At 45.0% G+C, this 14,193-nt stretch overlaps 1 protein-coding gene across 1 annotated transcript; it reads right to left on the bottom strand.

The window, feature by feature from the left end:
* Positions 1-110: 110 nt before the first annotated feature.
* LOC135092524 (protein CASC3-like) lies at positions 111-13,964 on the bottom strand. Its single transcript, XM_063991107.1, has 10 exons — positions 13,807-13,964; positions 6,760-6,882; positions 6,396-6,514; positions 5,963-6,157; positions 5,034-5,293; positions 4,264-4,510; positions 3,862-4,109; positions 3,364-3,612; positions 2,727-3,187; positions 111-2,577 (listed from the first exon to the last, which is right to left on the bottom strand). The coding sequence occupies exons 1-10, from the start codon at positions 13,909-13,911 to the stop codon at positions 1,813-1,815; spliced, it is 2,772 nt and encodes a 923-aa protein (XP_063847177.1). The 5' UTR covers positions 13,912-13,964; the 3' UTR covers positions 111-1,812.
* Positions 13,965-14,193: the final 229 nt, after the last annotated feature.

The raw sequence follows: 14,193 nt of genomic DNA, 5'->3' as shown, positions 1-14,193 counted from the left end.
TGCTTGTTTCCTGCTGAAGCAAGAGTCCCAAGTGAATCCTTTGTCTGTTGTCTGGTGCTTGCTGCATTGGTGGCAGGCAGTCACGGTCATCAGGGGAAGCAGATGCTGTGTTATGAACAGGCTTTATTATCTTGCATCCCAGCCACCAGCACACATGATAATGTAATAAGGTTACAAACCATCTTAAGCAGATGTGTGACACATCAAATGTGGGACCAACAAAAAAATAAAAAATAAATAATAATAATAAAATAAAAAAATTAAAGCTATTATCAAAGCTGTGATATAAAATACAGCATTTTGAATAGGTCTAATTTTAAGGGGTAATAACATGTGTGGGAGAGCATTTCTTTTGTAGGCAAAACAAATAAATACTTGTGTATAAACAGTGGAACCGCACATTTGGCGTGTTTTGGTGTGGAGATTTACTTGGCAACACGAGTTGATTACACGCTACCTTGCTTGGTTGTTTGGCAACTAAATGGCCCCACTTGACAGCAGTGAACACCTCAGGTGGTCACTGCCGAGCTGCCGCATTTGTGACACTCCACCACGCACCATTCATGAGGCATGGAGTTATTGGATCACCCTTTTGGTAACACCATTCCTTGCAGTGTTTCCGTGAGAAACACCTCTCACTTTGCTTCATACTGAGGCTGCTGTCTGAACCAGACAATGTCATTGCACTGCACTACAAGTCTTCACTGGGTTTCTACACAACAATTAACAGGAGCAAAGTAATGAAGTGTATGAGGATGGATGTAATTTTCAGGGATTGGTTGCTTGACAGTTATCGTTTTACATACTGAAGGTTGTATACTGTTGTGGTTGAGGGATTAAGTAGAGATGAAGTTTGGAATGAAGGGAATTCAAAAAACAAATGAGGAATCAAGTGTTATGATGTAAACTGCTTGGAATTAATTAATATGGAGTTGTATGAAGGAATGCATGGTTAAGGTGTGTAGAAAGGAATAGGAGTGGGTCTGAGTTGAAATGAGAAAGATTCATAGTAATATTCATAATGTTTTCAGAACATCTTTAAAAATAGTTCATGCATCATACAAGAAATATAAATACAAAGCAATATATGTATCCAAAATCAACAAAACAAAGAAAAATTTATTATCAATCCTCTGGCTGAAAATAAGCTTTATCCCACTCCCCAATACAGGATACCTTTATCATCTGTATGCCAGGTGGACACTCCTATGAAATGCCTTACTGGTGAAATGAACTGAGATTCACAACAGCAACATGTCTTTCAACAACAAATTATACCCTTTGCATTGCAACTGACTGAACTGTGACACATTGACTCAGAAAATACAGCACTACAGACACCCATCGAAGAACACAAGTACAGGGTATGACTGGGAAAAAGGAGCTTCTTGTATGACAAATGAATGATACTGTTTATATTGCAACTGACTGATGGAGCTGTAACACATCAGGCCTCTAGACACAGTACTGCATAGACACCCACTGAAGAACATAAGTACAGTGCATGGCTTAGAGAGAGGAGCTTCTTGTGTGTAGATGAATCAAGTTTATATGGCATTTGGTTCAACTTAGAATACTAAACTGTATTGGCCATTGGGAGAAATAGCCATGAGAATAACAAAAAAATGTCAAAATCTATATTAAAGTTTTCCTATATTGATATTAACAGGATCCATTTATCACAAATATGCCAAGACTGGTGCCAATTAACATTTGATCTATAGTTACAGTTGTCCCTGCGAGGTGTGACTGCAGCACCAAACAGTTGCCAAATGTGCGGTCCTAGTGTACATAGCGTTAAATAGGCAATCATTAAGACGCTGCTGCTACTGCCTCTGAAGACTGCTGCTCTGCGGGTGCCACCTCCACCTCCCCTGGGGCACCTGCTGTCTCCTGCCCAGCTGCTATTGTCGCCTCGCCCTTAGACACCTCCTGAGGCGCTGCCGAAGAGTCGCTACTTGCAGTTTCCCTCACCTCCTCCTCCTTTTCTTTCCTTTGCTCCTGTGGTTTCTCTTGCTCCTCCAGCTGATTGTGCTGTTTAGACTTCTCTGGTTCTGTTTTTACTTCAGTTTGTTGCTTTTCAGGTTCTTTTTCTGGTTTTGAGTGATCTTCTTGTTGCTGCTGCTGCTGCTGCTGCTGCTGCTGCTGCTGCTGCTGCTGCTGTTGTTGTTGTTCCTTTGGGTGTTCTTGTTGCTTCACTGGCTGAGGCTCGGGCTGCTTCGTCTCTTTGTACTGTTGCATCTCCTTTGGCTGTTGTTCCTCTGGTTTCTGTTCCTTTTCTACCTGCTGCTGCTGTTGTGGCTCTGGCTGCTGTGGCTCCTGGTGTTGGTGCTGGGGAGCATCTTCATATGACTCTCCCTCTATAGGATAGTCTTCAGAGTCATCCTGGGACTCCGAGGGGCCGCCCTGCTCCCGCCCCTGGGCCTCCCGCCTCAATCGCTCCCTCTCAGGTGGTGGCACAATGGGGATGGCCGCCTTGGGCCGCTTCTGTAGGGGAAGATTGGCACGTGGCAGCTGCTGCTGACTCTCCGTGTTGTAGTACGTCACCCCATTGCTGTAGATCTCACCCGGCTGGGACTGCGGGTGAGGAAGGCACATTAATTACAAGTACAGTTAAGACACATCTTGCTTGGTGTTCATTGCTCTCATTATGAAGCATTTGCTGTCTGCCATCACCAGTACCACCAACACCACTGTCACCACACAGAAATACTTACAGCGCTTACCACCGGGCCAGGGGTGTAGCCCTGGAAGGGGGGGAACTGTGGGGGATGTGGGGCGGCACCAGGAAGGGGTCCAGGATGGGCGCCAAAGTTGATCATGTTCTCCGGCGGCAGGAAGGGTGGGCCGGTGACGGGAGGGCCAGGCACTGTGGGGGCACCGACTGGTGGGGCGCCGAGAGGGGCAACAGGGGGTGGGCCGGCTACGGGGGGTCCAGGGACAGGCACTGGAGGAGCCACTGGAGGACCAAAGAGGTGTGGCGCCTGAGTGACTGGAGGGAACATGCGGGGGGCAGGGGGGCTACCTAGGAAGGGCTCTGTGGGGTAGGTGGGAGGTGACGTGGTGAAGGCAGGAGGCACAAAGGTGGGGGGTGCTCCCCCTGCCAGGGGCAGCTGTGTGTGTGGCACCGTAACACTGTGGTTGGTGGACGTCACAATGCCAGCATCGCTCACGCCACCCTGGTACCCTGCAACACAGCACAACACTCGTTGAGTCACCCGGGTACTGCTGGGATCACCATTTATACACCACTACAAATTTCCACAAATAACTATGATGAATAAAAGCAATATTGAGACAACAGATGGTTCCACCACCTGATGTATGCTACACACACACACACACACACACACACACACACACCTGTCTCCACAGGGCCCTCCAGGTAGCCGTGCTGCTGAGTGTAGGGTGGCACGGGCTGCTCTGGGATGGAACGCTGCCGCTGCGATGAGTAACGCTTGGGTCGCGATGAGGACCCATCTACCGCCTGCGATGCATTGCCGCCGCGGCCACCTCGCCCGGCCAGGTTGGCAGCCACTGCCGAGTCCTGCTGCAGGCGCGGTGGCACGTTGCTGCGGCGGTTGTCCAGGCCACCACCACCACCACCACCCCCTGCAGATGTCAGTGTACATTACTAACCCATTCTTAGCATCTGCTTCATTTTGAACAGTAATTTGTGTCAAACAGATCAACTAATTTTTTAGTGGTGTTTTAGTGCTGCAAGATAGGAGGTGCCAAGGCATTCTGGACACCCACAAGTCACCCTGCTGGCCTCTTTGCCTATTACTGATTAAGGTGCAGCCATCATGACCCTCACTACCAAGGGAGCCAAGGATTTGAAACACACACACACACACTCACTATTCTTGCTCCTGTATGCCTCGTCTCTGTTCTGTGATGAGACGGACAAATTCTTCATGTCCACCATCACATCATCAACCTCCCGCGGCGTGTGCTGGTGCTGCTCCTGTTGGTGCTGGTGCTGCTGGTGCTGCTGCTGAGGGTTGAGAGACTGGGCACGCTGTTGCTGCTGCTGCTGCTGGTAGCCTCCTCTGCCCCCCCGGATACCCTGTTTGCCTTCACCGTGGCCTGGCCGCTCATCATTGTTCCTAACACAAGCAAGATGATAATGATAATAATAATAGTAATAATAATAATAATAATAATAATAATAATAATAATAATAATAATAATAATAATAATAATAATAAATTCCATCATACAGCCAAAGCTTTACCTCTAAGATGCACCACAAATATTTACCTGTACTGGTCCTTGAAGTTGTGACCTCTCCACGATCCCCTGCCGCCACGCCCTCCCCTTGGCCCCTTGCCGCGCACCCCGTAACCCTCACCACGCTGGTCCTGGCTCTGGGGACTCATGCCGGGACTCTTGTGGGAGGGGTACTGTAGTGGAGGCTGCTGGCTGGGGGGTGTCTGCTGCTGCTGCTTGGATGGGAGCTGTGAGTGTGGTGACGGGTGGTGCTGGTGCTTCATAGGATGCTCACCATCTGAAAGCAACATTGTCAGTTCATTGTTTTGTCTATTTGAAGAAGTGGCACCATTAGTCCATTACTCTATCTAAAGAAGCAACACCATCAATTTATTACTCTATTCATCTATAAACTATCCTACTACTTTCCTAGAGTGAGAAAAATTGTTTCCCCAAATGTACTTGCACTTACAAAAGAATATCACAGCTTATCCAAGGCTGGGTTAAAGGGAATTCTACCTTGCCAAGGCACTAACACCTCAACATCACCCCATCCTGAATCACAGAACAAGTGAGGCCTCACATTACAACACAACACTAACATCTCAACACCATCCCACCCTGAACCACACACACACTAGAACAAGACCTAATAATACAACTCTGAATCTCAACACCATAGAGTAGATAAGGCCTACCATTTCAACACCACCACCACACACACACACACACAGCAGAACAAGACCTAATATAACCATGAATCTTAACATCAATCCTCCCTGTACCACACACCCACACACAAGAGCAGCGCAGGGGCTCACCACCACGGCAGGAGTCAGGGGCTGGCCAGTGCTGCTCCTGTGAGTCTGGCCGCGACACAATGTCCTCTGAGGAGTCTTTGAGGTGAGGCTGAGTGGATCCTAGCGCTGGGAACTCCTCCTCACTCTCCAGAGTCTTGCGGCTTCCTCCTAAGGACCTCAAGCCTCCCCTTCCTCGCAGACCTGGGCTTCCTCCTCCCCGGGTTGGCTTGGAGTAAGCATCAAGGTCTTCCCAGTTGCGGGTGTATTTGTTAGGGCCACGTCTGGGAGGAAAAGGGCAGGTTAGTTTACACATTAAAATTGTCACCCCTCTGTCTCTTCCTCCTCTCTTAGCTGGCTTGGAATATACATTAATATCTTCCCAGTTATCAGTTCCTCCTCCTCCTCCTTCTCCAAATATTTAACAACTACTTCTCTTCCAACCACTTATGCCATCCCTAACTTACCACCAATTCTTCAGCATATTACTTTTGCACACACACAACACTACAGGTACCCCCATCTCCTCCTCCAAATGCTTAACAACCACTACTATTTCCACCACTTATGGTATCCTTAACTTGCTACCAAAACTTCATTACCAATAGTACTTTTTCACCACCACATACAACAGTCATCACCTCCTCCTTCAAATGTTTATCAACCCTACAACACTCCAGGTTAGGCACATCACGACTGGCCAACACTAAATAACTAGTCCCTTTTTCACCACCACACAAGCCCCAACACACACTTTAACACACCACACCATCCCTGACCATCCTTGCACACCACACCATCCCTTGCACTCATCATTCCCAACCCTCGCCTATATCTCCTGCGTTTGTGCCCTGAGCTCTTCCTTGCTTTTCCTCCTCCTACAAATATTTTCTTCACCTTAACTTGCTACCACCACCACAAGTCACCACCTACTACTCCTCTTTCCTCCTCACCCATATCTCCTGCGCCGGCGTGCCCTAGGCGGCCCCTCCTCGTTGCGGATGTCGTAACCGTACACCGCAATCAGCTCCTCCCTGGACTTGGGCGCCTGGTCGTATTCATTGAAGCGGTCGTGGTTCCATCGGTCGTCCTCCTTCCACACCTTCTTCTTGGACGCCACCTCCTTCTTCACTGGGGGTTCCTTGGGCCTGAGGGAAGCACTGTGGTTAGTAATTGTGATAGGAAGATGAGTTGAAGCAGTAGCAGTAGTAGGCAAAGAGGAGGAGGAATAGGTAGGTAGTAGTAGTAGAAGTTATAGTACTTGGAGGAGGGGGAGGAGTAGGAAAGTAGTAGTAGTAGTAGTAGTAGTAGTAGTAGTAGTAGTAGTAGTAGAAGCAGCAGCAGCAGCAGCAATATGATGACGTAATAATCAAAACGCACACGTACACTTCCTTAGCAGTGTCCTCTTCTGTGGCGGCTGTCCTGTCGTCGTGTTCATAAAATGTTCCCTTCTTGGGGATGTACTGGGGGTTTTTCCGGTCTTCATCATCGTCCAGTTGTTTGTCCTGCAGGAGAGACAAGTGCTACTGAGGGACTGCTGGGGATACACTGTGATGGGTGTCTGTGTGTCTGTACCATTACCAATACTTACATCTTACTGTTTATATCAATACAGATGTATGTGTGTTTGTACCACCACCACTTCTGTGTTCAATTCACCCACCACCACCACCACCACCACCACAGCCTTCACTCACTAATGGCTGGGTGAAGAACTGTGTTTATTCTGTCCCTCTCCAATGGGTCTTACCTTATCAACTAACACCCCATCGGCTGTCTGTAGGAGCTCTTCATCCTCATCATCCTCCTCCTCCTCCTCCAGCAGTTCCTCCTCGTCTGCACTCTCATATTCACTGTCGCCTCCATCACTGCCCTGCAAGAGGCATGTTAGTCAATACTCTGCAAATCTGATAACTCATGCACACTTTGTTGAATGAATAACAATGACTGGCAATGTGTGATAAAAGAAGTAATATGTTTGAAGAGAAGAAAAAAATTTTTTTTTTTAATTCTGCCTGAAGGAAAAATGTATGACCACAGAGTTGTTTAGTATATGTCAGGGAATCAAATGTTGAAAGGAAAAATCTATAATGAAAATATAAATTCATAAAGGAGAGAGAGAAAATAAAAGTGGAATCAAACAAAAAAAATGAGGGAAATATTACATGTATGGCCATTTAACCTGCAAAAATTATAAGATTAGATAAATATTATTCGGGTGAGGAGGGGGATTCTGACCTCCTTCAGTACAACCAATAAACAGATAAGCCAAAAGGAACACAACAATCACAATCACTATTACTTAGAGCACCCTTGCCTTGTCTTCCCCTTCAGTATTACTCAAAGCACCCTTGTCTTGTCTTCCTCTACAGTATTACTCAAAGCACCCTTGTCTTGTCTTCCCCTTCAGTATTACTCAGAGCACCCTTGTCTTGTCTTCCTCTTCCACCCTTGCCTTGTCTTCCTCCTCCTCCTCAGCAAGAATGGACTGGTCTCCTGCCTAGGTCATCTCCTTTTTGCCTCAAATCTCACATTTTCTACAACCTCTGCTCAGTCACTCTGGTATTATCTTTCAAGGCCTTTTATGCATCATTGCTACATACTGGTGACTGCAGAGAGAGAGAGAGAGAGAGAGAGAGAGAGAGAGAGAGAGAGAGAGAGAGAGAGAGAGAGAGAGAGAGAGAGAGAAATTTTCCTTCTTTTTTTATGAGGCATTAATTTTTATCTTGTAATTAACAGAGAGAGAGAGAGAGAGAGAGAGAGAGAGAGAGAGAGAGAGAGAGAGAGAGAGAGAGAGAGAGAGAGAGAGAGAGAGAGAGAGAGAGAATTTTTCCTTCTTTTTTTATGAGGCATTAATTTTTATCTTGTAATTAACATAAAGAAAGAGAGAGAGAGAGAGAGAGAGAGAGAGAGAGAGAGAGAGAGAGAGAGAGAGAGAGAGAGAGAGAGAGAGAGAGAGAGAGAGAGAGAGAGAGAGAGAGAGAGAGAGAGAATTTTTCCTTCTTTTTTAATGAGGCATTAATTTTTATCTTGTAATTAACATAAAGAGAGAGAGAGAGAGAGAGAGAGAGAGAGAGAGAGAGAGAGAGAGAGAGAGAGAGAGAGAGAGAGAGAGAGAGAGAGAGAGAGAGAGAGAGAGTCCAGCCAATCACCTCTCCCTCTGTCAAGGTTGCCACACATACTATTCAAGGTTACTATCACAACCTTGCCCCTCCCTCTCTCTCTCTCTCTCTCTCTCTCTCTCTCTCTCTCTCTCTCTCTCTCTCTCTCTCTCTCGTCTTCCCACAAACCACCACCAGGAAAATACACTTTAGTTTCACTTCTCACACCAAATGGGGTCTCTCTCTCTCTCTCTCTCTCTCTCTCTCTCCTCTCTCTCTCTCTCTCTCTCTCTCTCTCTCTCTCTCTCTCTTAAACTATTATATATGTACTGTAATGTATTAGAAACTATGACATTGACCTAGATTTAAAGTATTAGTGTGTGTGTGTGTGTGTGTGTGTGTGTGTGTGTGTGTGTGTGTGTGTGTGTGTGTGTGTGTGTGTGTGTGTGTGTGTGTGTGTGTGTGTGTGTGTGTGTGTGTGTATTATTACAGGATTTAGTGAAGATAATATTGTTATGTTTTTAGTATTAAATCATCATACTTCCTTTATATACAGAGATAAGTATACTGTTTGCATGCACACACACACACACACACACACACACACACACACACACACACACACACACACACACACACACACACTTTGAAAAACTATATCTCTGCAAATTCTTCTAAAATCTCTCTCTCTCTCTCTCTCTACCTGTCTATCTATTTATCAGTGTGTGTATGTGTGTGTGAGTGAGGCCAGCATCTACTTATCAATCCATCTATCTATCTATCAGTGTGTGCTTGTATGTGTGAGTGAGACCAGCATCTATCAATTCACCTATCTACCTACCTATCTATCGATCTATCTATCAGTGTGTGCATATGTGTGTGAGTGAGGCCAGCATATATCTATCTATCTATCTATCTGTCTATCCATCCATCCATCCATCTATCTATCTATCTGTCAGTGTGTGAATGTGTATGTGAATGAGGCCACCATTTATCTACCTATCTATCTATCAATCCATCTATCTATCTAACTACCTACCTATCCATCTAGAAGTCAAGCCAAGCCCCTACAAATCACCTGGCTGGGATGTGGGAGCAGTGAAGGGTCCGGGATGCCTGGTGACTGCTGCAGCAGCTGAGGCACGGCCAACACCACCATGCTTCACTGTATTGCCTCTCTCTCTCTCTATGTGTGTGTGTGTGTGTGTCTCTCCTCCCCCACACAGCTCCACTTTCACACTACTACTGCTGTTACTGCCTGCTCACCACCACCACCACCGCTGTCTCTTAACTGTCAGGGCCACCACCACCACCGCCACTACTACTACATCCTCACTATTATAATTTCACTGTGTAGTTATTAAGGCCATTGATAAAGTTAATAGTAGTTTACAATATGCTACAAGGAAGCTTATGTTGATTGCAAATTATATGTATTGTGAGAGGGAGAGAGATTGAAGCTCTTGATGTAGAATTGGCAACGCTGTCACGGCCACTTTCACCTCCTTCCTCTCTCCCTCTACCCCTTCCCCTCCCCCCTTCCTCCCTCCAGCCACTCTCCCTTGTGCTGATGATGATTATGATGATGATATTTTCCTGTATTAGAAAATTCTTGGGTGAGAGAGAGAGAGAGAGAGAGAGAGAGAGAGAGAGAGAGAGAGAGAGAGAGAGAGAGAGTTCACATATGGTCATGGATAGACAAATTTGTATGTATATAATGCTATACTTTAATACCTAGAGGTCCTTATGTCAGTATAACACACACACACACACACACACACACACACACACACACACACACCTTGACCTCCTTAGCAATACCAGTTTTTATAATGCCTCAATGGTCGCTAAACTGGATTAAAAAAAAAAATAAAAAAAAAAGGGGGGGAGGGGTATTCTCACAGCCATCCTGGCATTGGTCAACACGTGCCCTGTGTCTGTTTGTCTGCCTGTCTGTCTGCCTGCCCACCTACCCGCCCTTACTTCCCCTCCCAGCACTGGCCACTCACTCCCAAGGCACCCACTGGCACTGGTCATGGCGGGTACTGTCACCCAATGAACTGTCCTCTTATTACTGGTAAACACAATTGTGACAACTGGTAAACTCCGGAATTGTGGGAACCGTCTTATTATTATTGGTAAACATAATTCTATCGGTAAACTCTGGAACTGTACAAACTTTCTGGTAAACACACTTCCTACTATTGGTACTCAATTTGTTTAAACTGCCCTACTATTACCGGTAACCTCTAGAACTCCGTACCTGCTTCTGTATTTCCTCCTGCCTTTGCCTTGATGTAAAGAGAAGCAGATTTCAAGATACTTATCCTCAAAATTTGCATAACCTTTGGCAACTGGGGCCTTCAATAAATCTTTGTCATATATGTCACTTTTTTGTTGCCCTAAAGCTAGTATTTTTAAACAGAGACTGCAGAGATGATGAATGGTGCTGTTGTGGATGTTTTCTCTCACTGTTATCAGTGAGGGCACAGAAGTACTTGAAAAACCACACTAACTTCCACTACAGGCTTTTAAATCTTGTCAAACTGAAGTGCTGGGATGTTTAAGACTAAGAACATAAAACGGAGTTCCCTATTAAGTAAAAAAAAAAAAATAATAACAGAGGTGATAGTGTCTGGCATGGAGGTGTACATTCCTCACTCTTTTTCTCGTCCTAAACCTTCTAAACCTTGGTTTAACACAGCTTGTTCTCGTGTTATACATGATAGAGAGGTGGCCCACAAAAGGTACTTAAGCCTTCCATCACCAGAATCTCATGCACTTTATATTTCTGCTTGGAACCTTGCCAAGTCTGTTCTCCAACTAGCCAAAAACTCCTTCATTAACAGAAAATGTCAAAACCTTTCAAGATCTAACTCCCCTCGTAATTTCTGGCATCTAGCCAAAAATATCTCCAATAACTTTGCTTCTTCTTCTTTCCCTCCTCTATTTCAACCAGATGGCACCACTGCTATCACATCTATTTCTAAAGCTGAACTCTTTGCTCAAACCTTTGCTAAAAACTCTACCTTGGACAATTCTGGGCTTGTTCCTCCCTCTCCTCCACCCTCTGACTACTTCATGCCACATATTAAAATTCTTCGCAATGATGTTTTCCATGCCCTCACTGGCCTAAACCCTCCGAAGGCTTATGGACCTGATGGGGTCCCTCCTATAGTTCTCCGAAACTGTGCCTCCGTGCTTGAACCTTTCCTAGTCAAACTCTTTCAGCTCTGTCTGTCAACATCTACCTTTCCTTCTTGCTGGAAGTTTGCCTACATTCAACCTGTTCCTAAAAAGGGTGACCGTTCTAATCCCTCAAACTATTGTCCTATTGCTTTAATTTCCTGCCTATCTACAGTTTTTGAATCTATCCTCAACAGGAAGATTCTTAAACATCTATCACTTCACAACCTTCTATCTGATCACCAGTATGGGTTCCATCAAGGCCGCTCTACTGGTGATCTTCTGGCTCTCCTTACTGAGTCTTGGTCATCCTCTTTTAGAGATTTTGGTGAAACTTTTGCTGTTGCCTTGGACATATCAAAAGCTTTTCATAGAGTCTGGCACAAAGCTTTGATTTCCAAACTACCCTCCTACAGTTTCTATCCTTCTCTCTGTAACTTCATCTCAAGTTTCCTTTCTGACCGTTCTATTGCTACTGTGGTAGACGGTCACTGTTCTTCTCCTAAATCTATTAACAGTGGTGTTTCTCAGGGTTCTGTCCTGTCACCCACTCTCTTCTTATTATTCATTAATGATCTTCTAAACCAAACTTCTTGTCCTATCCACTCCTACACTGATGATACCACCCTGCACTTTTCCACGTCTTTTCATAGACGTCCAACCCTTCAGGAGGTAAACATATCATGCAGGTAAGCCACAGAACGCTTGACTTCTGATCTTTCTAAAATTTCTGATTGGGGCAGAACAAACTTGGTATTGTATATCCCTTCTTCTTCAATGACACTCAACTGTTCCCCTCTTCTACACTGAACATCCTCGGTCTGTCCTTTACTTATAATCTGAACTGGAAACTTCACATCTCATCTCTAGCTAAAACAACTTCTATGAAGTTAGGTGTTCTGAGACGTCTCCACCAGTTTTTCTCACCCCCCCACCTGCTAACTCTGTACAAGGGCCTTATCCATCCATGTATGGAGTGTGCTTCACATGTCTGGGGGGTTCCACTCATACTGCTCTTCTAGACAGGGTGGAATCAAAAGCTTTTCGTCTCATCAACTCCTCTCCTCTAACTGACTGTCTTCAGCCTCTCTCTCACCACCACAATGTTGCATATCTAGCTGTCTTCTACTGCTATTTTCATGCTAACTGCTCTTCTGATCTTGCTAACTGCATGCCTCCCCTCCTTCCGCGGCCTCGCTGCACAAGACTTTCTTCTTTCTCTCACCCCTATTCTGTCCACCTCTATAATGCAAGAGTTAACCAGTATTCTCAATCATTCATCCCTTTCTCTGGTAAACTCTGGAACTCCCTGCCTGCTTCTGTATTTCCACCTTCCTATGACTTGAATTCCTTCAAGAGGGAGGTTTCAAGACACTTATTCATCAATTTTTGACCACTGCTTTGACCCTTTTATGGGACTGGCATTACAGTGGGCATTTTTTTTCATTGGATTTTTGTTGCCCTTGGCCAGTGTCCTTCCTACATAAAAAAAAAAAAATCACAGCATCTCTCTCTCTCTCTCTCTCTCTCTCTCTCTCTCTCAATCATTACTGCCACTCTTCCAGCAGGCAACATTATAACTGGTCTGCATTATAATTTCAAGGCTATTTCTGGGTAGGACAGCTATTAAGTCTCTCACTGTGACCTGTAACACTGAAATCTTGATAAATGTTGACAAAAAAGATCAAAAAGGGAATTAAAATAAGAGATTTAGCAGTTTATAAACAGTAGAATGTTTTGAGATGGGTGTGGAGTGATACGAAAGGTCTCGGTGGTTGGTAATCCGGGGAGACAGATTAAATTAAATTGTTAATAACTATCATCTATTTACACAATGAATGGATCAGCTGTGGAATTAAAAGGACTGCATTAATCTCCACAGCTAACCAAACCTAACTGTCAGATGGCCGCAGTAATGATGCCTCAATAATTTCATTCTATTTATATATTCCATAACAGTTTTGAAGACAGTAGTAAGTGATATCTAGCTAAAATAAATAAATTGATGTTCATAAGAGGTATGTTAATTAATGGCCACTCCCTTCCTTCCACCCCCTCACCTCTCCCAAACACACACATACACATACACGCACACACAAATACACGAAAAAGTAAAGAGATATTTTAATACGACTCTTGCCTTCCTTCCAACTAATGTACTCTACCAGCTCTCCCTCTCTCTCTTCCTCCATAACAAGTAAAAAATAAAGGAAACACAAAATTCATACAAGAAAGGAGGAGAAATTAAGGGAAATTACAACACGAGCCCCGCCTTCCTGCCAACTCTCTTACTCTCCTCGCTTTTCTCGCCGCTCACAACCCTCCCTCATTTTGTCACGCTTTCCCTCCATATAAAAAACGGAAAAGTATGTAATAAAAGTAAAGGAAAATGCCGGAAAACATCAAGAAAGTGAAGAGAAAATGCAACCCCAGCCCCGCCTTCCTTCCAACCCCGTCACTCTCTCCGCTCTCCTCGCCTCTCCCAGCTCTCCCTCACTCTCTCCACTCACCGTTGTGGATTTGCGGACACCATTGGCTTCCTCGTCCGATGCCTCTGAGCCGCCGTCCGAGTCCTCGTCCCCCGCCAGCTTCCTTCGCCTCCTGCGGTCAGCCATCACTGCTCTCTCGGCCTCCACACTTTGTTGCGACTGAGCCAATGGTTCTCGCTTATTTGCTTCCCACTCTCTTCTCCATTATAATATTCAGATTACTGAGGATTTGTATTGTTTTGCAAAGTGTTGTTTTTTTTTTTTTTACTTTTTTTTCTACCATGAGAGAGAGAGAGAGAGAGAGAGAGAGAGAGAGAGAGAGAGAGAGAGACCCTATTTTTTCAAATAAAACAAACAGAAAACCTTGTTAGAATCATAGACTTTAGGAAATTTTTTTTTTCCGATTAT

The sequence above is a fragment of the Scylla paramamosain genome, chromosome 40 (genome assembly GCF_035594125.1).
Source record: "Scylla paramamosain isolate STU-SP2022 chromosome 40, ASM3559412v1, whole genome shotgun sequence".
NCBI lineage: Eukaryota > Metazoa > Arthropoda > Malacostraca > Decapoda > Portunidae > Scylla > Scylla paramamosain.
The sequence above is the reverse complement of the archived record's forward strand: the minus strand, read 5'-3'. Positions and strand labels throughout refer to the sequence as shown.

Coding starts and splice junctions, on each gene's coding strand:
- LOC135092524 (XM_063991107.1), bottom strand. CDS start 13,911: ATGGCTGACCGCAGGAGGCGAAGGAAGCTGGCGGGGGACGAGGACTCG. Junction 4,511..5,033: donor CCCTGACTCCTGCCGTGGTG/GTGAGCCCCTGC, acceptor TGTTGCTTTCAG/ATGGTGAGCATCCTATGAAG. Junction 3,613..3,861: donor GGCATACAGGAGCAAGAATA/GTGAGTGTGTGT, acceptor TGACATCTGCAG/GGGGTGGTGGTGGTGGTGGT.